General features: G+C 38.9%; 1 protein-coding gene across 1 annotated transcript in view; it reads left to right on the top strand.

Moving 5' to 3' along the window:
* Nucleotides 1–18295, top strand: part of LOC127580611 (mucin-2-like) — a 95218-nt gene extending 76923 nt beyond the window's left edge. Inside the window, exons 42-52 of the mRNA XM_052034232.1 lie at nucleotides 46–278; nucleotides 1777–1960; nucleotides 2121–2325; nucleotides 3512–3687; nucleotides 6057–6126; nucleotides 6288–6394; nucleotides 8791–8822; nucleotides 10270–10380; nucleotides 12617–12665; nucleotides 13574–13676; nucleotides 15980–18295. Of these exons, the coding sequence (XP_051890192.1) occupies nucleotides 46–278; nucleotides 1777–1960; nucleotides 2121–2325; nucleotides 3512–3687; nucleotides 6057–6126; nucleotides 6288–6394; nucleotides 8791–8822; nucleotides 10270–10380; nucleotides 12617–12665; nucleotides 13574–13676; nucleotides 15980–16148 (1439 nt within the window). The 3' untranslated portion in view covers nucleotides 16149–18295. The remainder of the gene's footprint in view (nucleotides 1–45; nucleotides 279–1776; nucleotides 1961–2120; nucleotides 2326–3511; nucleotides 3688–6056; nucleotides 6127–6287; nucleotides 6395–8790; nucleotides 8823–10269; nucleotides 10381–12616; nucleotides 12666–13573; nucleotides 13677–15979) is intronic.
* Nucleotides 18296–24020: the final 5725 nt, after the last annotated feature.

Raw genomic sequence — 24020 nt, forward strand, 5'->3', positions numbered from 1 at the left:
ATAGCACTAATGACCTTTTGATATTTTATTCTTATTTACTTTTAGGTGAATGTGAAGTATGGGGAGATCCACATTTTAAGACATTTGGCGGCCTGTTGTACAACTTCTTTGATAATTGCACATATACGCTTGTGGAAGAAAAAGTTCCAAAGTACAATTTCTCAGTTCTGGTGGATAATTATTTTTGCCTCCCCCTCATAAAAAAGTCATGTCCAAAGGGCTTAATTATCTTTTACAATGGAAATGTTGTCCATATTTCAAATGGGGATGGATATATGGTGAGTTCCTTAATATGTGTTGCCTATGTTCTAAGTTAGAAACATGCAGTCAGGAGTAGGCCATTGGCTCCTCTATCCTGATCTACACCCAAACATACCAAGGCTGATCTGTTACCTAACTCCATTTATCTACCTTTTCCTCACCTCCCTCAATACTTTTAATCAACAAAAATCTATCAACTTTGGATTAAGAGTTAATAACTGACTTCACATCAATTGCCATTTGCAAGAAGTTCCAAACTTTTACCACATTCTATGTGCAAATGTGGTTTCTAAATTCACTCCTGGAAAGTCTGGCTTAATTTTTCTACCAACCTTAGACATTCCATCTATCTGATCAGGAATAAAACCGTGGAATTAATAATGTAATTTCTCTTCGTAGTTTAGCCCTTGGAGTCCAAGTATCAATTTGATAAATAAACAATGTGTGCCCTCCACAGCCAATGTGTCTTCCCAAATCGCTGGTGCCTAGAATTGCTCACAGTGCTCCAGCTGTGGTCTAACCAAGGCTTAATGTTCTTTTTTTTAAATTCATTCCTTCTTTGGGGATGTGCTCATCACTGGTAATTCCTCTCAAAACTGGCAAATTCATCCTCCACTTCTGAGAGGAACTGAGAGGATGATCAATTTGGGTTCCATCTGGTTCACTCAGTTCCAGACTATATCATAGCCTCAGTCTGCAGATGATTCAACAGGTGGTGTGAGAGTGAGTGACTTTGTGAGAGTGGCCCAGCCACATTAATAAAAGAAACAGGTCAGGGGCTGAGAATCTACTTGAGGATGACTTCATTCTGATACCCTATAGCTTTTCTGCCATTTGTAAGGCACAAGTCAGGACAGTGAAAGACTACTCAGTCACCTGGATGAATGCTGCTCCAATGGTGCTTAAAAACAACAGGACATAGTCACCTGCTGGATTGGTACCCAATGCTCTGCCCTAACTATTCACATCATCAAGCAGTGTGCACCATTTACAAATGTACTGCAGCAACTTGCCAGATGATCAATGAAAACCCATCCCAAATCTGTGTTCAGCATTGCACAGAAATACTGCCAACTATAAGTTTCCTCCAAGTTGCACATCATCATGACTTGAAATGTATCACTGTTCCTTTATTGACAAAATCCTAAAACTTTCTGCTTTCCAGCACTGAGGGAGTATCTTTGCCACATGAACTGCAGCAGCTCAATAAGGTCATTGCCACCTTATGAAAGGTCATCTTATCTTGAAAAATAATACACAATGCAATTAAACAGCCTTGCAAAATTATATTATGGAACTTTTAATTTTTAAACATATTAACTCCAGAGCTGTTTTACAAACTGTTTAAAGTGGACAATTTAATTATTTTATTGTCAGAAATTACTTTGTAGTGGATATTAATTGTATAATATGTATCACCAATAGATATGATCACAACACCCCACAAAATGTACAATGAGTCATTGGTACTTCGGGACTGTTTTCAAAATTATTATATTTCTTCCTTTTTTCCAGTTAACAGTCAATGGAAATAACGTGAGGCTTCCCTACAACTCAGAAGGATTTCACATTACTAAACTGGGCTGGAGCACACATATTTCTATTCCTGACATTCGAACAGAAATTATTGCTTTCCAGAATGCCTTTAGGATCAGAGTGCCTGAAAAATACTTCATTAATAACACCCAAGGCCAATGTGGTATGAGCTCTGAGACTGTATATAGTCATATAAAATTATACATTGCAATACTAATTTTGTTGCTGATTTGGTGTTTGTTTAGTACAATAATACCTCTATTAATACCTCTTATTGTACTATTGTTTCATACAATAATACACAATACCTCTTCCTATCTTAGGATCCTGCTCCTCAGACCAGTGTGTTAGAAAAAATGGCAAGGTTGAGTCTTCTGACTGTTGTCACAAAACTGCATTTGATTGGAAAGTTGATGATCCCAATAAACCTTACTGTCGATCAGCTCCTACTAATGTGCCCTGCACTTCAGCTTCTCCAACACCAGCATGCCAAAGTGAGAGTGCAATCTGTGATATCATTCAAGAAGAGTAAGTACCCTCATTCTTGCCATTTATTTTCTTTCAGAATAGATGACTGTGATGAGTTACACGCTCATCTGCATTTTTTCTGTCTGCTCCTCTCTCTACCTAACCAGGGGTTAGTGAGTATAACTCTTGCCTCTGAGTCACAGATGAGAGCACTATATCTAGTATCAATTGCTGAGCTGAGGGAATGCTGCATTTCTGATAAGATTTTTCACTCATTCTGAAATTAGCAGCCATGCATTCAGCTGCCAAAATCCTAAGACCTGGAATTCCTTACCTGCCACCTTGCATCTTTCGATCTCTGCCCCACTTTTTAGAAGCTACTTAAAAGTTACCACTTGGATGTTTTTGATCGCCTGTTTTAAAAGCATCTCTTGTCATTTTATTTGGTAAGATTCTTGTGAAGCATTACAAGATATTAACTGTACTTGAGATATAATAATGCAGAGTGTTGCTGTTGTAATTTGCTAAAAACAGGTGTTATTCCTATTACCTATGTAGAGTGGATCCCTAAAACCTGTTTTCAAATTGGGTCTTAACTGAGTTGGCCTTAAAAGTTTCAGCAAAAATGTAAGTCTAAAGCTGCCACCGTATCTACCACTACGTTCAGCTGCCTCTGGCTTTGTGGCTAAACTCCAGGCCACGAGCACATGCTCAACCCCCAAGCAATTGTATAACCACCTCCTAATAGTCTGCTGGCAGCCTCCAATCTTGCTTTATCTCCTGGAATGAGTGAACTGTCACCGGGGTTGCAGTTGAGGCCCTAAGCTCGTCTATATAATGCAAATAAAGCTGTTTGGCCAGTTTCCTCATCCATGTGAAGAGGTCATTGTACCTGAAACACACTTAGTGTGGAAGGTGATGGAAATTTTGGGCTAAGTCTTCAAAAAATACACTAGAAAAACATCTGTAAAATTAGCCGTGAAACAAATTAATAGGTAAGTTGTCAGAAATATGTGACTAATAAATCTGAGACAAATCTAAAAACATGTTTCAGTTTAATTTGTAGGCTGGGCAAACTCAGGATCAGTAAAGTATAACCAAAGAACTAAATACATAAATTAAAATTGAAATTAATGGAAACTTATCTCAATTTTCAAACCTGCATATACTAAGTTGATTAAGGTACAAAATTATTGTGACAAATCCCTTTTATTGGATTTTCAGAACTCTTTTTATCATTATTTAGGCCATTTGAAAAATGCAGAAGGAAGATAGACCTTGATAAGTTCGTGAAGACTTGTCTCTTTGACCATTGTGCTCTCAATTCCACTATTGACTGCAGTAGCCTGGAAGCTGCTGCTTTGGCCTGTGCAAGTGTGGGTGTGTGTGTGGACTGGAGGAGTTCTGCAAATGGAATGTGCAGTAAGTATCACAACTCTGGATGATAATCAGGTACTTCACAACACAAATGTATTTACTTCCAGATACAGAGGATACTTGACAAGATACAAAAAGCAGTGTTTCTAACCAAATTGATCTGTACTGGAAATGGTGACATGGTTGTAATTGAGCCTTTGTGAAGATATATGGTCAGGAATTTTCTACACAGTTGCTAAAAACTATTAATTAGAACAAAACTGTTATGAGTAGATGATTAGTTATGGCTACAAAATCTCCACGAGTAACTTCAGATGAAACTATTTTATGTCAAGCTGTTTGGACGTTCTAAAATGGTGGATAGCTCTCTTTGTTACTCAACTTCATTCCATGAGATCTAATAGACTTTCTGCGGGGATATATGCAGAAACGCATGGCTCTTGAATGGTCATGAGAAAAAGACAGTAGTAAACTGTTTTTTGTTAATGCACTCAATAGCACAGTTTCTGTAACAGGGTAATGGACATAACAGTACTACGAAGTGACCCAGTTAATTTATTTTCCTGGAAGGTGCATTGCTCCCAGTTTGCCCTGTTGGCAAAGTTGCATTGTGCGATGACTTGCTATTTTCTGCCAAAGTAAACTATTTTTATGATTTGCAACTGTATCCAGTGTTTGGCTCAAGCATGCTGTGGGCTCTGGGGAATTAGGCTTGAGGCTTGCACAATTCCCTTGTGCAGCCACTCAAATATATGAGGTACAGGTATTCTACTGAAAATGATTCCTTCCAGCTACCAAGAATTAGACACCAAGAATTGCATGGAAATTTGACCAAACCTACTCTGCATTTTTGCAATTTTGCCATGACCTGTTAATTATGGCACTCTGCTGGCCCATATCTTGTGTGATCCATAATGACCCAGCCGATTCCTCAGAACTTGTTAATGTTGGTATCTTGTCAAATGAAATCTTTAAAAGTGAATGATTTAAGATTAATACAATGCACTATGTTAAACAGCTGGATGGTTGGACTAATGTTTCTTTCTTATTACAGGAAGGGAGGCCACTATTTGACCATTAGAGTCCATGTCAGTTCCCAACACTATAATCCAATTTTCCCCTTTCCCACTTCCCTGTAGCCCTGCTACTTATTCTATCAGTTGCCATCAATCCTCCTTTGATTCTTTGCCTCTTACCTACACAAGAGGCAATTCACTGTTGTCAATTAATCCAACAGTACATCTTAGAGATGTGGGAGGAAACCAGAGCACCCAGGGGAAGCCCATGCAATCACAAGGAATATGCAAACTTCATGGACATCTTCCGAGGTTAGGATTGAACCCAGAGCTAACTGCCAGGTCACTGTGCTGCATTCTGGCCCCAGAGCTACCAGCAACTTAATTTTAAATGTACTTATTCCCGAATGTGAAGCATTCAATGCCATCAATTTGCATCTTTTCAAACTGTCTGTTCATGATTAGTCCTCGAGGAGAGAAAACTATTTTAAAAAAGAGACAGAGTAACAAAAATGAATACTTTTGTTGGACCAATGATATAGGCTCTAAGAGTGTTTTATTCCTTTGGGATTTGATACCCTGAGTCTATTTATCGACACTTATTTCAGGGTCCATATTGTCTGGAAGTCTGTTTTGTAACCTTACTTAGGATATATAAAAATTATTCATTGGAGGCTTCATGTCCTATCTGGTACCAAAGTGGTGAAAGTGGGATTCTAGATATGTGGAAGATGAAAGTTTGGATTTTTTTTATTCATTCAAGGGATGTGGGCTTCACAGCCTGAGCCAGCACTTAATTGCCCATCCCTAATTGCCCTTGAGAAGGTGGTGGTGAGCTGCCTTCTTGAACAGCTGCAGTCCTAGAGGTGTGGGTATACCTACGATGCTGTTAAGGAGAGAGTTCCAGGATTTTGACCCAGCAACACTAAAGGAACGGCAATATTTTGTTTTAGAATTTTTTTAGAATTTTATTTACAGCGTGGTAACAGGCCCTTCCGGCCCTACGAGTCCACGCCGCCCATCTTAAACCCAAATTAACCTACCTGTACGTCTTTGGAATGTGGGAGGAAACCGGAACACCCGGAGGAAACCCACGCAGACACAGGGAGAACGTACAAACACCTTACAGTTTTTCTAAGTCAGGATGCTGTGTACAACTCCCAGGTGGCGGTGTTCCCAAGCTTTTGCTGCCTTTGTGCTTGCAGCTGACGATGGGTTTGGAAAGTGCTGTCTCAGAAGTCTTGGCAAATTGCTGCAGTGCATCCTCGAGATGGTACAAACTGCTGCTGGACTTTTGCCAACATGACAGAACTTTGATAATATATATTTAAAGTAAATTCCTTCATACTTAGACATTTTGTCCATATTTGTACTAATGCAGTTTTTTTAATACTAAAGATTATACCTGCGATCAAGGTTTAGTGTACAAGCCATGTGCGACCAAGAACGATGACCAATGTGAAAATAAGTAAGTATATTACCAAAATATTCTAACTTAAAATTAAAATCCCAGCTATTCTTGGCAGTTATCTGTCAAGAACCATAACATTTCAGACATAATAATGTTTAATTAATTCCATGTCTTAAATCCCTGGACAATTAAATCATAGACTCTGTTTCTTCCTCCAGAGAGGTGAAAGTTGGAGAGAAGTTCAGCACAGCCGAGGAAGGCTGCTTTTGTCCAGATGGATTGATTCTTTCAGAAGACAACTCCAAATGTGTTCCTTTTTGTGAAGGTAGGTTTATTTAATTTTCATTTTCAGTTGTTGGAAGGCCGCAATGTTCGTCGTACTCCTTAAGAACGTGCAGGAAATCAAAATTGCCATATTTTCGGAGGGATGCATATGTCCATTAAGTTATAGGGTGAGAATTTGTGCAGGCTTTCATAATCCTGCATCTTTTTTAGATAATTATTGAAATGGGCCCATGCCCCAGCTTATCTCCCACCTCACCCTGTAATTCACAGTTGTTATATGGTCTATCGCTCTAATAGACCATATAACAAAGCAAACAAAATCAAAATTGATAAGCATATTTGAAGCAGAAAGACATGTTGCCAGCCACTTCCTGCTATTCTTCATCTTACACAGTCAATGCTGCTGTTCAGTGAAGACACCCTGGAGAAATATTTCATGTGACTCATTCTCAGAACAGACACCTGCTGAAGCTGCTGCTAGGAATCGCTTCAGCCAATTTCCCAAATGTCACGATTGCTTTAAATCCTGAAGCAGCAGAAAAATTCTTTCCTTTCAAGCAATATACTCTCAATTCCAATTGCTATGTACACCATTATCTCTGCAAGATGCAAGGGTCTTGAACTTGGAATTATGGGCTGGGTTTGACAGATTTAGTAGATTTGACATATTGATCAAATTTCTTTAGTGGCTGAAAGAGGAATGTTGTCCATCCTAATATGAAGGTGCATATTAGAATATAAAGAAAGGGGCAGTTCTTCTGCCATAAACGCGGCAGGTCAGTTTACACCTACCACCTTTTTCATAGTTAATTGGCAGGACACTGGTCGGCAGAACGATGTCAATCTTCTGCTCCAATTAAATGTCAGCCTTGCGCTGCACTGATGGAATCCTTATATCATCCAATGAAACAGCACAAATGTTCTCAGATATCCCTGCATCTGGGCTGGGAAATCTGCCCACTGGGTCTGTGCCAGTTCAAGCCTAGTACAGATACATGGAAATAAATGGTAACTAGATTTATGATTTAATTAAGTAATTTTAAATACTGTATATTTAGTTAAATGAGTGCAAATATCTCTTGGGGTTTTGATTTTCATATTTTAAGTAGTATAAATTCCTTTAACAATGTTTTTCATGAGGCTGTGTTTTTTGTATATTTGCAAATATTAGACATATTGATAAATATTCAATCATAATGACATCTCTAACTGCCTGTGAGCAGAAAGGAGGGACCTCCATGGCAGTCAAAGCCATTCTGGAGGCACGGTCAGCCACTAGAACTCGGAAAGACCTCAAGGTCTGCTGGCCACCTGAGGGGAAAAATGTAACCCAGCACCATACTGGAAGAGACACAGTTCAAGGGCCAATGACCAGCAAACTTGGTCCATTATTGGTCAGTGGAACATCTGGCTCACTATTACTTTGCAAGATCTCATTTTGGATATGTGGTTGGGAATATTGATCACCTAGGCACAGCAGGTATCTGGAAGCCCAGACCACAAGCCAAAAATGAATCTGCCCAATATTCATTGCCACCAGGCAAGCCAGTGGCCCAGAAAAATATCTCCTCATCATTACAGTTATGTAAAAGAAAATATCTTGCCTTTTACACATAATAGACAATTATTTAAATACATATCTTTAGTGAATATAGAACATTACAGCACAGTACAGGCCCTTCAGCCCACGATATTGTACCAACATTTTATCCTGCTCAATCTAACCCTTCCCTCCCACGTAGCCCTCTATTTTTCTATCATTCATGTGGCTCTCTAAGAGTCTCTTAAATGTCCCTAATGTATCTGCTTCCACAACCTCTGCCGGCAGTGCGTTCCACGTACCCACAACTCCCTGTGTAATAAAAAAACTTACCTCTGACATCCCCCCATACCTTCCTCCAATCATCTTAAAATTATGTCCCCTTGTGTTAGCCATTGTCACCCTGGAAAAAAGTCTCTGACTGTCCACTCGATCTATGCCTCTTATCATCTTGTACACCTCCATCAAGTCACCTCTCATCCTCCTTCTCTCCAAACTACTCTTCTTTCCAGAGTAGTGGGAGATTCCTGATTTGATAACACAAAGGCACACTGCAAGAAACTGTAAAGCAGAGTGTGTTTTCAACTCTGGTGCTCTTACTTTCTCCAGAGTAGGTTTTTTTTCTGCCTGTTAAAGTATTCATGAGAAATGTGTTAACTGTCAGTAGCTCTAGATGCACTACATTGTATGCCAGTGCTTTGTATTCTGTCTCTGAAATTCAGTTCCATTTATTTAAACCAAGGATGAGTATTTTGACAATCAGTTCTCAATGATTAATGACCATAGGCTGGTCACTGGGAGGTAATAATAAATCAAATTTGCTCCAAAGATACTATGAAGAGAACAGATATGTTTTTTTTACATATTTATAAACAATTCTTTTGGCTTTCCTGCAGTTTGTCACGACTATTTAGGACAGCCAAGAAAGGTGAGTGTTCAAAAATGCTTACACTGGTAAGAAGTCAATAAATTAAGTTCAGATTTTTAATAATCATCTTTTGAGGTTTATTCTGTGAAAACACTGTAGTTATGAAAAATATCACAATTAAAAATTGAATAAATTGTTAATGAATGTTATGTATTCTACTCTTCAAGAACAGACATAAACAGCTACAAATTTTTGTTTTCCTGCTCAGGTCAAAACTGAGCACTGACAGCAACATGGATGGGTCAGGCCTTGTCAATGATTCATTTCTACTCTGAAACCACATCTTAATACTCTATTAGTAACATATTTCTGCTTGTTTAAGTGGAAGAAAATGGAATTAAGGGAAAACCCAGAGGAGATATCAAGAAGTATTAGCTCTTGAATCTGGACATGTTGGCCATCTTTATTTCCTGACAGTAACCTACCAAAAATGACATTGTTCGAGGGTAGAGGTTAGAAATGCCCGTGTACAAAAATAGTTTTTAATTTGAAATTGTTAAGGAAAATGTAATCAGGAAGCAACCAGTAGAGATATTTAAACAGAAAAATAATAAACCTTATTAAAGTCCCTTCAGTTAAAATCAGTAAAAGCACTGAGAAACAATTAAGAAAATTGAACATTCAATCTGTGATTTAACAAGAGTACTTACCTTTTGCTTTGCTTTCTAATTTATAGACCTAGAATTTCCATTGTAGTCTTTGTGTTCTGTATTCCTTTGGGTGCTTTATGGGCCAAAAAACACACTATAATTCCTTAAATAATTGGAAAAACTGATTTAGAATTTTTTCTCAGTAACATGAAGTAGCATTTGCATGTTACACTTCCAGCTGTTGGTTTCTGATGCAGTGACTTCACTATACTACTGTAGATTTAGTTTACAACATGTAATCAAGGATGAATTTCTATGTCACTACATTTTATCCAAGTTCAGTCTAAGGTTGTTCCCAACCCTCCAGCCTTCTTCCCAGAGAGGCAATGATTTGCAGTGAAATTCCAGGAAGTTGGTCCTGGGCCTCTGCTCAAGCACTTTCCTGGATCAAGGAACCTGATGACCAGATGTCCAATACCCCCCTGTTTGGATTAAAACTTCCTTTTTTTTGTGGACAAATAAAGAAATAGCTCATGGATTGCAAACTAGCACCCATAAAGCTCTGGTGTAGATACAAGGCACACAGTAACCTGGAGAAGTGAAGTATTCTGCTTCTCTTATGCTCAGACCAGGGTGGGGAAAATATTGGGGGCCATAATATTTTTACTTCCCATCAAGCACAAAATAAATTTGGTCAGTAAATTTGCTGGCCTGAAAAAATGGGTAACATGTTGTTTCATTTTGACTGCAGTGAGACCATGAAAGCAAAATATATTTTTTCACCAGTGTTGAGACAAAAGAGACAATAGTAATGAAGTACCCAGCATGTAATTTTATTTACCTGGTTTTGTTCACAGGATGGTGACTTATGGGAAGATCCTAAAGATCCATGCATTTCATATTCATGTACTCAGTTTGGTGTTTTCATCAGAAATAGGTCTTGCATTCAGGATGAAACCTGCCCTGAGGTATGTGAGAATTGTTACAAGCATGTCAACCTCATGAAGGCAATTAATAAATTGTTCTCTAATACAACTATGGGTGTAGTGTTTAATAATAACCTGAGCATTTTGCATTTTAAACCTAATTATTTTAACTCATAAGTGTACTGATTAATAGAAGCAGGTGCCATTTCACACTTTTAGAATCTCTTAGATTACATCTGATGGGATTAATTTTGTGTTTTTTAAAAGCCACTATATAACGTTTGAACAAAGAGTCAATTAAAATGAAGTCTCACATTTCAATTACAGAGATTATTACTGTTTATTTATTCTTTCACAGGAAATTATTTATCCTCTGTGAACCAATCATACAATCTTATTTTATGACTATTTCAAACATAGGCAAGCCACTGAAGCATGTGCCTGGAATTTGTGTTTGGAATGACAGTGAAATTATCATAGAGTTTCTGTGCAAGTCATAGAATCATAGAACTATACAACACATAAAACAGGCACTTTGACCCAACTCATCCATGCCAACCAAATTACTCAACTGAACTAGTCCTACCTACCTGCATTTGGCCCATATCCCTCTAAACATTCTCGGTCCATGTACCTGTTCAAATGTCTTTTAAATGTCATAATTGTACCCACCTCTGGCAGCTCATTTCATTCTGCACTGCCTTCTGTGTGAAAAAGTTGCCCTTCAGGTCCCTTTTAAATCTTTCACCTCTCCTTTTAGACTTATGACCTCCAGTTTTGGATTCCCCTAAACTGGGGAAAAGACGGTGGCTGTTCACCTTATCTATGCCCCTCATGATTTTGTAAGCCTTCATAAGGTCACCCCTCAGGGAAAAATGTCATTGCTTATCCAGCCTCTCCTTGTATCTCAAACCCTCCAGTTCTGGTGACATCCTCGTAAATCTTTTTTGCACACATTCCAGTTTAATAACGTCCTTCCTATAGCAAGACAACCAGAACTGTATGCAGTACTCTGTATATTGCCAACGTTTTGTTTAACTGTAATGATACATTACGTCCCAACTCCTGTACTCAGTATGCTGACTGATGAAGGCAAGCATGCCAAACGCCGTCTTCACCACCCTGTCAAGCTGTGTCGCCACTTTCAAGGAAGAATATACCTGCACCCCTAGGTTTCTCTATCTTACAAGTCTTCCCAGGGGTCATAGAAACATAGAAAAACTACAGCACAATTCAGGCCCTTCGGCCCACAAAGCTGTGCCGAACATGTCCCTACCCTAGAAATTACTAGGCTTACCCATAGCCCTCTATTTTACTCAGCTCCATGTACCTATCTAACAGTCTCTTGAAAGACCACTTACCATTTACCCTGGTTTGTTTTACCAAAACGCAACACTTTGCATTTATCTGAATAAAATGTAGTTTAACTCAGTCCCAAAGTTGCTGTCAGTGATCCTTTGTTCCTCTATAGGCTGCATTATTTTGCAGCTTTCTTAAGCATACTCAACTGACATCAGCTATTATATGCTGTCTTGGCCATAATCGGTGTTTAGTACACTATCTGACTTTAAAAAATGACTTTGTGTATGTGGATCGATTTTCCATATATAAATATTCCAGAATAGAATGGAAATAATCTTAATTAAAAAACTGTTTATGATTTTTCAGCTTTTACCATAATCTTGTATATACTCCAGTCTTTATTTTCCACTGTAAAATATTTAAACTATTAGTTAAAATTCATCTTTTCTCTTTCCTGATTTACTGTCTAAGAATTCTTCGATTTGAATGGCTGGTGAGCCTCTGATGTCTGTTTTGATGATGACTGTTATGGGTGCTATCCAATTGAACTGATGCCTGACAACAGCTGTGTTGCACACAGAGAAGTTTGCACCAAAGAGATTATTAAGGAGCTCCTATTTTGTGGATAGCTTTCCTTCAGGCCACCAGAAAGCCCCATTGTTTGCTGCTGACCACAAAATCCAAGCCATTATGAATATACTTAAACTAATCAGACCGAGGGGCCTTGATTCAATTCAATTAAGTATCCATTCCAAAGCTGATATTAAACTTGCAGTAAAATACAGTTTATCCCTATTTGTCTGGTGAAACACTAAATTGTTGTTTAACAAAACTTATTGTGAAGAAATATGTGAAAATATAACAAACAATTGAAAATAATGATTCTTTGAAGTAGGAGCTTGCATTCATTAAAAGCTGTTTTTATATAAAGATCAACATTTACTACATTGATTAATTAATATTTTATTACTTATAGTCTCACAGAACCTATATTGATCGTTGCTGTTTTACATGCAATGAACAAGGTAAGCTTTTAATACCTTTACATAGACATTAATAGTTTGTTACAGCATTTATTGAAAACTTCTAATACTGTCGTGTAAAAATTAAGCAGTTGAACAGCTAAACAAAGACTCACACTTCTGTTGATTGGGAGGCAATTCTCAGAATAATTTCAATCAGCCAATGTAATTTGACTAAAACTTTTTAGCGATCTTTCACACAAGTTACAATATTCACAATGTCGCAAAAACCCATGATAAGCTCCAGGTGTGTTAGTTATATTTTTTTGTTTAAAAAAGGAGCCATTTAAATTTTTTTCTTTCTGATCCAAGTCAATCCTTTTCCCAATTTTTGTTAAAAGGGACATTTTTTCCATTCCAATTTCATAGCTGATATCTTATCTGCTTTCTGGTTATCAGCTCATTGCCTCTCTCTTCCGTATCATCTTAATGAAGTGGAGGTATTTCCTGTTATGAATCTACACAGTGTATTTTGTTTGGTTACTGGACAGCAGTTTAGCTGCATCCCAAAACCCATAGGGAACATAACAGGAGTCAGCAACAATGCTGAGCCCTTTCACTTTCTACCATGCACAAAGGCCAACCATTAAAAATACCCATGTATTTTTTTCTGCTTTCTTGGTAATTTGTTGATCATAAAATTATGGTTTCATTCGGGGTTTTTTGACACATGGATCTTCTTGATTTTGTTAATTTCATGATATATGTTCAGCCCTATGTTATACCATGAAATGCATTACCATGCATCTAAATGTATTGCTAACCTGTTGTTAAACTATTTTCTAGCTTAATGCACATGTTCATCCTTGTGGAAGAGAAATAGGTGATGAATTTGAAAGCAAATAAAGGCATACAAATTTGCTGAAATACTATATTTCTAATATAGTGTAATTTGTATTTCCTTTCCTAAGATCTATGCAGTATCAGTAGCTTCAATGAAACAATAATAAGCGGAACATGCAAAGCAACTTTTGTAGCACACCAATGTCAAGGACATTGTTCATCAGCAACTAGGTAAGTGAGGTTTATTAAATTTTAAGTATGCAAACTAAGAGTGACATTAAGCATTAAAAAACAGTATCTAGTGTGTATTTTGAGTTCAAATGCAACTTGGGGTATAATTCTTTCCCTTAATGAAATGTAAAACTGATCCTTGTACAATCATTGGCTTTGTATTCTTTTTGAATTTGTACTTTTTTTTGTTGTTTTTGACTGCAGCCAGATCTAATTTGTTTCCCAATTCTCATAGTCATTTCAATTTACATGACAGTTGAACACTTCGAGCAGTTCAAACCCCATAACCCCTAGGAAGTCCCCTCTCTTTGGCCCTGATACCAGCCCATAAGTTACTCAAGTTTCTATTCCCTCCCACTGGCTTCCCTCTCAGTTTAGACGCAGAATCAACTGCAGGTCATTATTGAGGACCAGGGCTTAAACATGATTAATATTTAATTTCCCATTACCACACTTCAAGCTGCTATTAGTTCTCAAGCCATCTTTAACTTCAGCACTTATCAATTAACATCCAGTTTTTTACTTTCTCAGCAATAGAAAACTGCTCCATAAGCATTACCTCTGTTTAATCTCTCAATCTTTTCCAGGTTTATCCAAGCCTTTCAGAGCACCACAATCTGTACAATCTATTCTGCATTTAACAAAGCTTTTGGTCACCCTTTCCTCATATCAGCTGTTGTAATTTGTAATTTGGTAATGCTCACTACAAAGCTTGGGTAAATTTTGCCACATTAAAGGTGGTGTAGGGATCATTGTTGTATATAATTTCACCAAGTACCTTCCCTTTAATTGCCTATTCTGAAACCTGACCTAACAAAGCTACTTGTGTCAAGAATTTAAGATGTGGAAATTTTAATTACTTCTCATTAGTCAGTCAAATTTTGTCTTCAACAACACACAAAAAGCTGGAAGAACTCAGCAGGTCTGGACTGAGACTGATATTGTCAGACCAAAATGATGAAGGGTCTTGACCCGAAACGTTGACTGTTTTCCTTCCACATATGCTGCCTGACCCTCTGAGATCCTTCGGCACCTGGTGTGTAGCTCACTGCTGACTGCAGATTTTGCCCCTTTAATTTTAGGGAAAAGTAGTGTTCCTCTATCACTCCCACCCCAGGCTTTTCGTCACTCTGACTGCAACTTCCCACGGCCTCATACCTACCAACTGATTCAAACTCCGGACTGCTGTATTAACAGAAATATTTGGGTAGCAGTTGAGAGGAGATGGAAATATTTTCATGTAGGAAATGGGAATACTGAAATGATGTAACTAAAACTATTCCATCATGGCTGTGCAACAACGGGAATTGGAATTGGTCTATTATTGTCACTTGTACCGAGTGAAAAACTTGTCCTGCACACCATTCATACAGATGATTTCATTACACAGTGCATTGAGATAGTACAAGGTAAAACAATACAGAATGCAGAGTAAAGTGTCACAGCTACAGAGACGGTGCAGTGCAGGTAGACAATAAGGTGCAAGGTCAGAACGAGGTAGATTGTGAGGTCAAGAGTCCATCTTATCATACCAGGGAACTGTTCAACAGTCTTATAACAGCAGGGTAAAAGCTGTCCTTGAACCTGGTGGCATGTGCTTTCAGGCTTTTGTATCTTCTGCCTGATGGGAGAGGGGAAAAGAGAGAATGTCCAGGGTGAGTGGGGTCTTTGATCATCCTGGCTGCTTTACCAAGGTTGCGAGAAGTGTAGACATAGTCCACGTAGGGGGTTCTGGTTTCCGTGATGCGCTGAGCTTTGTCCACAACTCTCTGCTGTTTCTTGCGGTCCTGGGCAGAGCAGTTGCCATACCAAGCCGTGGTGCATCCAGATAAGATGCTTTCTATGGTGCATCGATAAAGATTGGTGCGTGTCAAAGGGGACGTGCCAAATTTCTGTAGCCTCCTGAGGAAGTAGAGGCTCTGGTGAGCTTTCTTGGCCGTGGAGTCTACGTGGTTGGACCAGGACAACACCATCTTTAATGCTGTGAGAACACCCAAGGGTTTTACAAAGTTATGTAGATTAAGATTGTGCAAGAAGCCACTTGCACAAATGGAGGAGGCCAAAGGCTTGAGATTTGTATGGCTAGAGAAAAAATACAAAGACAGGAGGAGGAGTGAAAACATGCAGGATTTTGAAAACTAGGCTGGGTAAAATTAAGGTAATGCCAGACCAGGAGTAAAGATTGACAGGGGGACAGTGTGAGGATGCAGGCTGCAGTATTCGGCCATAAAAAACGAGGTTGATTTAACATTATAATGATGTTAACAAACTCGCCCTGCATCTTTTTGTAACTATTTTTCAAGATACGACGTCAAAAGAAACAGCATGGTCCCCTCATGCCGGTGCTGCAAAGAAGACTTAACTGAAAAGAGGGAAGTGAAATTATACTGTGAAAATGGAAAAACCAAGAGCATCAATTATGTTGCAATCAAGTCCTGCAAATGCCAAAACTGTGAAAAATTTCAGTCCTAGCTGCTACACATGTACATCTACTGAACCAAGGATCACAGCTTCAAAAACTCGTACGGAAAGCTTTCAAATGCAATATTAAAATCAAATTTGAGAAATTATCCTGATGATATATATTTTTATAAATTGATTATCTTCAATCAAACATAATAAGAATTTCTTAAAAGCTTAAGATATTGTTTCTGATCAAGGCTCCTTTTTGGTGGTGGGAAGTGTTAAGAGTATTTGCAGTTCTGATATTGTGTGTCCATTGCAATTTATCTGATCTGAAATGAAAATCAATAAACTTATCTGTAGAGCATAATTTCTCCCTCAAATGCTTACAAATAGAATATATCAGTATTCTAATAGAGTACAGCCTAAAAGGGACAACAAGGTAATCTCTGTGTAGAGCTGGAGGACCTAGGTAAAGATCTTAATGAATAACTGTGACTATCTTCAAAAAAGAGGGGGATAATTCTGATGTAGTTAAAGAGGAAGAATGTGAAGCACTGGATGGAATCAACATGGGAAAAGTGAAAGCATTAAAAGGGTTAATAAAGTTGATAAATCAGTGGATCTGACTGAGATATGTATCCAGCAAATTAAAAGAAGGAAGAGGAAATAGCAGAGGCTCTGACCGTCATTTTCCAATCCACCCTTGCGATAGACGTGATTCCAGAGGATTAGAACACTACCAACTTTGAAAAAGGGAGGAAGGAATAAACTGAGTAATTACAGGCCAGTTAGTTTAAATTCAGTGGTGGGAAAACTATTGGAATCAACTCGAAGGGACAGTATAAATCCTCATTTAGAAAGGCACCGATTAATCAGCTGTACTCAGCATGAATTTGTTAGGGGAAGGTTGTGTCTGAATCATGTTATTAAATATTTTGACGAGATATCAAGAATAGGGCATTGATGTATGGATTTCAGCAAGGCTTTTGACGAGGTCCCACATAGCAAGTTGGTCGAAAAAGTAAAAATCCAAGAGGGAGTGGTAAACTTGATCAGAAATTAGTTCAGTGACATGAAACAAAGTGTAATAATTGATGGGTGACTTTTTGACTGTTTTGATGTTACCTGTGTGGCTCCAGAGGGGCCCTTGCTTGTATATTAATTATTTGGACCTGAATGTATGCATTATGATAAGAATGTTGTCAGATGATATGAAAATTGGCTGTATGATTGACTGTGAGGAGCATCTAGATGGTCTGGTCACTTGGGCAGAAAAATGGTGCATAGAATTTAATCCAGAGAAGAATGAGGTAATTCATTCAGGAAGGTGCAGCAAGGCAAGAGACTTTGGAGTATATGTCCACAGATCCTTAAAGGTAGGAGGACAGGTCGCTTTGGTGATTGAGAATGTAAATGGGATGTTTTGCTTCAACAACTGAAGTGTGGAATACAAGCACAAGGAAGTTTACATTAGAACAATGTACAATGCTACTGAGACCCAGTTTGAGTACTGTGACAGTTCTGGTCACTACACTACAAGAAAGTTATGATTACACCAGAGAGGGAGCAGAGATTTGCAAGGATATTGCCAGATCTGGAAATTTTTGGCTAGGAAGATAGATTGGATTAGCTACAATTGTTTTTGTTAAAATGAAGAGACTGGGAGGGGATTCATTTGAGATGTAAAAATTTGAGGGACCCAAATAGAGTAAATAGGAAGAACCCATTTCCCACAGAAGGCTCAAAGAGCAGGGGGCAGAGATTTGAAGTTATTGGTAAGAGGAATAAAGGGAGAAATTGAGATTTTTTTCATTCAATTTCATTGGTGGGGGTCTGGAATTCACTGCCTGAAGGAGTGGTAGAAGTAGAAGTCTTTATCACATTTAGCAACTGTTAATGTATACTTGAAGAGCTGTAACTTGCAGGGCTGTAATTTGTAGGACTCCTATTTTAAAATTCAGGATTACGAAAAGGATCCCATTGAGTCTAATAAAAATGAAATACATTTGTTTCATCCCCCACTGTAAAGCTCTACAAAGTTATTTGCAATGCCTTTTCATTACAAAGCCAAAAATGAGAAAATGGTTTTCATTTGATAATGTCCATGTAGGCCTGCGATATGCTTAACTGTTGGAAGTGATTTAAGGCAACATAAGCACTGTTCAGCTACCTCAGATTGATCAAATGCAACAATGAAAATGAACCAAAATGTTATAAAATAAAATTCTCTCAAACCTTGCTTTCAGTGTATTATTGCAACAACGCGATATTGCCACACCATCACAGGAATGTGCAACATGGCGTTGCACAGGTCCACCTATGCTTACTTTGCCAAGACTAGTAAACTATGCTAATGAACCTTGAATTGAGCTTCCAATTCATTTAACATCCATTGAAATGACCATCGACTTCCATATCTACAACACCTGTTCTGTCTCAACTCTAGCCAGTTGTTGTTGAAACGCTTTTAACACCTTGGTTGCCTTTGGACATGACTCTTTTGGGCTTCTTCTGATCAATCACTCATCCTGTTGACTCTTCAGTTTTAAGTCATCCAAAACTTTGCTGACGGTATTTAGCTTTTGTACTAAGGATGCTTGAAATCTGAAATAAAAACAGAAGAAACTGAAAGCAGCAAGTTACACACCATCTGCACAGGGAGAACATATGTTTCAAGTTGATGACTTTCTGCTGCACATATTCCATCCTGCACCAATTCCTGTTGCCCACTGTCCTTAATGAACCACATTGGCTCCTCCCTGCCTCTTCCTGTTTAATAATAGTTGCACATCTGGAGATTCTCTTTTTGCTCCTATTTATCAAGACCCTTTTGTCAAGATGGACTACAACTGTGGAGAAAATGGGTTACCCTGGTCATCCAAATTGGACCATCTTGCCCAAATTATGAGAGCCACTTTGGAAAACTCATAAGGAAAATTCCCATCAAGGAAACAAGGAGTGAGAGTAAACATAGAATAGGTGAGATAGTAAAACTTGCAGGAATCACAGTGGGATTGGGCTCGGAGGGATATTAAAAAATACAAGTTATGAAAGGATAGTGGGATTAGTCTGGGTGGGATTTTGTAGGGCTGGGGAGTGGGATTAGTTAGGAGTGAATTCAATAGGATATATTGGGATATATCCCAATATATAATTTAACAAGGCACATGAATATGCAGAGAATGGATGGATATGGATTAATTTAGATAAGCCCTTCATTGCTAGTTTAATTAGTTTGGTACAACATCGTGAGCTGAAGAGCCTGTTCTTGTGCTGTACTGTTCTATATTCTGTTCTAATTCAATTTAGGGAGTCTCTAATGAGGGACAGAGGAACTGACACATTGCAGGACTACAGTGCATATCCAGCCTGTGAGATGGTTCCACCTGGCCTTCCACTGTGACCAGCAAACATTTTCTCTGCTTTGATTTTGTGCTGGAATCCCAAGCCAATCACTTAATGTAATCAAAAACTTTCCACACTGCAGAAATTCGATCACAACTAGTATCAATACACATGCCATGGTGCAGAATTGAGGACAAGTTCCCAGCCTGCCAACTTTAAACTTTGTTTGAAGTTGAAATCTTTGCTAAAGTAAATTATTACTTAATAGAACTTAAGGTTTAGATACAGTTTACTCACTCACAGGGCCTCCCATACCAAATACCATTCAAATGGAGGGACCAAAACGAGCCCCACTTATACAATTAGATTATGCCCAATATTTTTTTAATGTATGAGATTTTATCACTTATAAACCTATCTCAAATTTCCTCATTTCTATTATAGTTTAGACCCCTTCCCTTGTCACTTGGAAAGTGGGTGGATTTCTTTTTATCCAATTGGATAATTCTTGGTTTTGAGTCAAAAGGCCCTTTCTCCAACTCTAGTATTATTTTAACTAATGAATGAGGAAGTCCAAAGAAAGGAATCCAAACTTTTGAATGTTCCCATGAACATCATGCTGAATTACTCACAGCAGTGATCAAGACAGAAACCCTGAATTCCTGAAAAACTCCCAGATACATCTAAGTTGAAGTCAAGTTTATTGTTATGTGCACAAATATGGTGAGGTACAGTACAATGAAAAATTTTCTTGCAGCAGCATCAGAGGCATGTAGGTACAGACAACACACAGAATATAAATTATACATAAATTATGCCATACAGTGAAAAAGGACTGTGCAAAATCAAGATCTTAGTGCAAAAATAAGACAAAGGAAATCCATGGTGGTGCAGTGGGTGGTCCATAGCATTTCATTGATGAGGTAGTGTTATGGTTGTGCAGGTAGGTTCAAGGACCTGTTGAATGAAGGAAAGAGACTGTTCCTGAACCTGGTGGTGTGGGACTTCAGACTTCTGTACCTCCTGCCTGACGGTAGCAGCGAGAAGAGAGCATGACCCGAATGGTGGGGATCCTCGATGACAAATGCTGCCTTCTTGAAGCAGCGCCTCCTATAGATGCTGTCAATGGTGGGGAGGGCTGTGCCTATGATGGACTGGGCTGTGGGGGATTAGCAACCCTACTTGAAAAATATTTCCATATTAAAATAGCTAAGACTGTAGAATATATAGAAGAGAGTCGGCTGGAGTACTTTAAACAATGGGTCAGGGCAAAAGAAGATATTCAAACTCATGAAAGATAATTGGTATCAATAGGATACTTCCCTGGGCCAAGAATACGAATAGACTCCAGAGTGCAGAGCAGAACGTAAGGACATACTAGCAGCATTAAACCATGTGGCCATACATGCCTGCTCTACCACTTAATGACTAATTTGATCTTGATTTCAATTTCCTGTTCCCCATTAGGATTGAATTCTCTTTAGAACAAAAAACTATCTTAGCCTTGAATATACTTAATGATTCAGCCTCCACTGCTCCATCAATATAGAATTCCAAGGAATCACAACCCTCTGAGACCCTTTGTTCCGAAACTATGCCCTGTAGTTACAGGTTCCCTCAAAAAGGAAAATATCCTCTCAGCACCATCCTGTCAAGCTCCCTCAGAACACTAGACATTTCCATAAGATCATTTCTCGTTCTTCTGAACTTCAATAATTGCGGGGACAACCTGGTCAATTATTCCCCATAAGACAGCACATTTACCCCAGGAATTAACCTTGTAACTTTCTCTGAACTTTCTCTTTTGTAAGTGTATCTCTCCTTAAATTTAGAGATCAAAGTGTTCTCCATGGCTCCAGATGTGGTGGTTTCATTGACACCCTGCACGGTCGCAGCAAACGTTCCCTAACAAATAAAGACCAATGGACAGGAACTCTCTTAATTACTTGCTGAACCTGAATGTTAATGAACTGCTTGGAGGACAAGGTTGCCCAGATCATTTTTTAAAACCACAATATTATATCTCTCCATTCAAACAATATTCAGTTATTCTATTCTCTTTTATATTCTTCCTACTAAGGAGTCCCAAGAGGGTATACATACTTTAAGCACCTTCCCTGTTAAGCCCCTCACAATCTTCTGCCTCAATAAGAACACCTCTCACTCTCCTAAACTCCAAATAGTGTTATTACAATCTACTCCATCATTCCTCAGGAAATAACTCCATCACTCCAGGAATCAATGGAGGGAACCTTTTCTGAACTGCCTCAAAGCAAGTATACCTATCTTTAAATGGGACCAAAGACATGCATTGTATTCCAGGCATAGTCTCACCAATGGTCTGTAGTTACAGGAAGACTTCCCTTATTATATCCTCCATTCCCATAGAAATAAAGGCCAACATTCTATTTCCTAATTACTTAATGTGCCTGGAAGCTAACTTCATGTGTTCCATGTACAAGAAGATCCAGATCCCTTTGTACAGCCACATTCTGTTGTCACTCTTTGAATGGATCTTGATTTTCTATTTCTATAGCCAGAGTGAACGCTTCATATTCCCCCACATTACACACGATCTGCTAATTTTTGCTTAATCTACCTATATCCATTTGCTGACTTTGTGTCCACCTCACAACTTGCTTTCCCACCTGAAATGAAATACTGCACATGCTCAAAACCTGAAATAAAATCTCCAGCTGTACAGCACGTCAGGCATGATCTGTGGAAGGAGAAACCAAGTTAGGCTTTGAGTTCAGTGGCCACAACAGAGCTGGGAGAAGCTAGAAATGAAACAATTTGTAGCGAAAAGGAGGGAGGGCAGAGAGAACAGAAGGGATTCCGTAAAATAGTGGTGATCAGGCAGGCTTGAATGACAAGTAGTGGTAGTGCTGTAAGTGGAGGGGTTCATCTGGAGAGGTGCAAATAGGAGGAGGTCGATGAAATTTGAAATTCAAAGGGGAAAAGTGCTTAACATGTGACATACGCAATTGAAGCTGTTGAATTCGATAAAGAATCCAAAAAGCTGTGAAGTGTCTACCCTGGAGAGGAGATGCTGGTCCTTGAGCCTGTGTTTGCCACACGAGTGCTGCCTGTTTGCACGGCGTTTGACAGAACTTTGATCTCACACCATCAATGAGCTTCAGCTTTGGGGGGAGGGGCGTGCGGGTCGTCACAAAGTGGAGAGGAAGGTGATTGGCCTTGTGTCTGTTTTTCGACACAGTGTATAAGCCGCCTATTGGGTGGGGAGGTGGATCTGCGACTGGCTGATTGAGGGTGGGGTTTGTGCTGGTGGGTTGTGTGGTCGGTTCGACGTGCAGGGTGACAGGTGGCTGTTGGTGTGAGTCATTCCTCTTCAGACGGTGTAGTAGCCATCACGAACAGCTTGGGCATCTGAACCGACCCAGCTCGGGGTCTGGGACGCAAGTTATTTAACAGGGTTGCTACCCTCGGTGGGACGTTGCTGCGGCTGAGAATTGTGTGTATATATAATGTTTCAACGAAGAATATATGCTCGAAATGTGCCGTTTTAACGAAACGGGCGTTAGACCCTGGCAACCTTCCATCCCTAGGGTGCAGACCAAGCTGCTAATGTCCGCGTCGGTGTTGCCAGTTACATTGTCCCTTACTTGAGGTGTACGTCGGTAACAGCTTGCCTGCCCCCCGGCAAAATTTTCACTTGGTGGTTTGTCTTCATGTCGTCATGATAAATGAAGCTGGAAAAGTGGCAATGTGACAGGAAGCTGAGTGGAAGGGGAAGGTTTTTTTTCCACTAAAGGGAAATGGACAGTAGAGATTCCCTGGGACTGGGACCAGGACCACTGCTTTTCATATTTTAAATAATTTTGGAGTGGGCTGTACGGGGCACAGGTTCCAATTTTGTGGATGACGAAGTTGGAGGTGGATTGGAGTGTGAGGAAGGTAGTCATAGACTTCAAGGAGTCAAAGAAAAACTGATGGAATGTGTAGATATGTGGCAGATGCAGTTTATTGCTGAGAAATGTGTAGCATTATAAGCTTAAGGGCACAATTCTGAAAGGGGTACAAGAACAGGTTTGACGGTGTAGATGTGGAGAGTTTTGTTTAAAGTGGCTTGGTAGGTTGAGAATGTGTTAAAAGAAGCATATAGGATCCTGGGGTTTATAAACTGTCAAGTTAGCAACCTGGTGTGTGGAACATCATTTGGCCAAGGTATCCCAGATTAGAGTTTTGAATGTTGAACATTAGGGATTGGGATTTGCATCCTTCCACTCCATCTTTTAAGGGTTGCATTTAACTAAAGTATTTATGACAATTCTTTAAAAGAGTAATTGTTTGGTATTATTGGTTTCATTATTATTGATTAATTAACAAACTTGTATCTATTGACATTTATAGAATAATCAGAAGAATTGAATCTATCTTGAGTTGCACTTGAACATGGTGGAAAATGACAATGCTATCTGGCTCACACTGATCAAAGCAATTACTGCAGGACAGAGACTGAATTCCAAAATAGTCAAGTTGTATATTTTTGGCACACTATTGACACTTCTGACAGTCTTCTTGGGACTAATAGAGATGTTACCTGTGATCAAACAGCCCACCAATGAGGAT

The sequence above is a fragment of the Pristis pectinata genome, chromosome 19, assembly GCF_009764475.1.
Source record: "Pristis pectinata isolate sPriPec2 chromosome 19, sPriPec2.1.pri, whole genome shotgun sequence".
In the NCBI taxonomy this organism is placed as follows: domain Eukaryota; kingdom Metazoa; phylum Chordata; class Chondrichthyes; order Rhinopristiformes; family Pristidae; genus Pristis; species Pristis pectinata.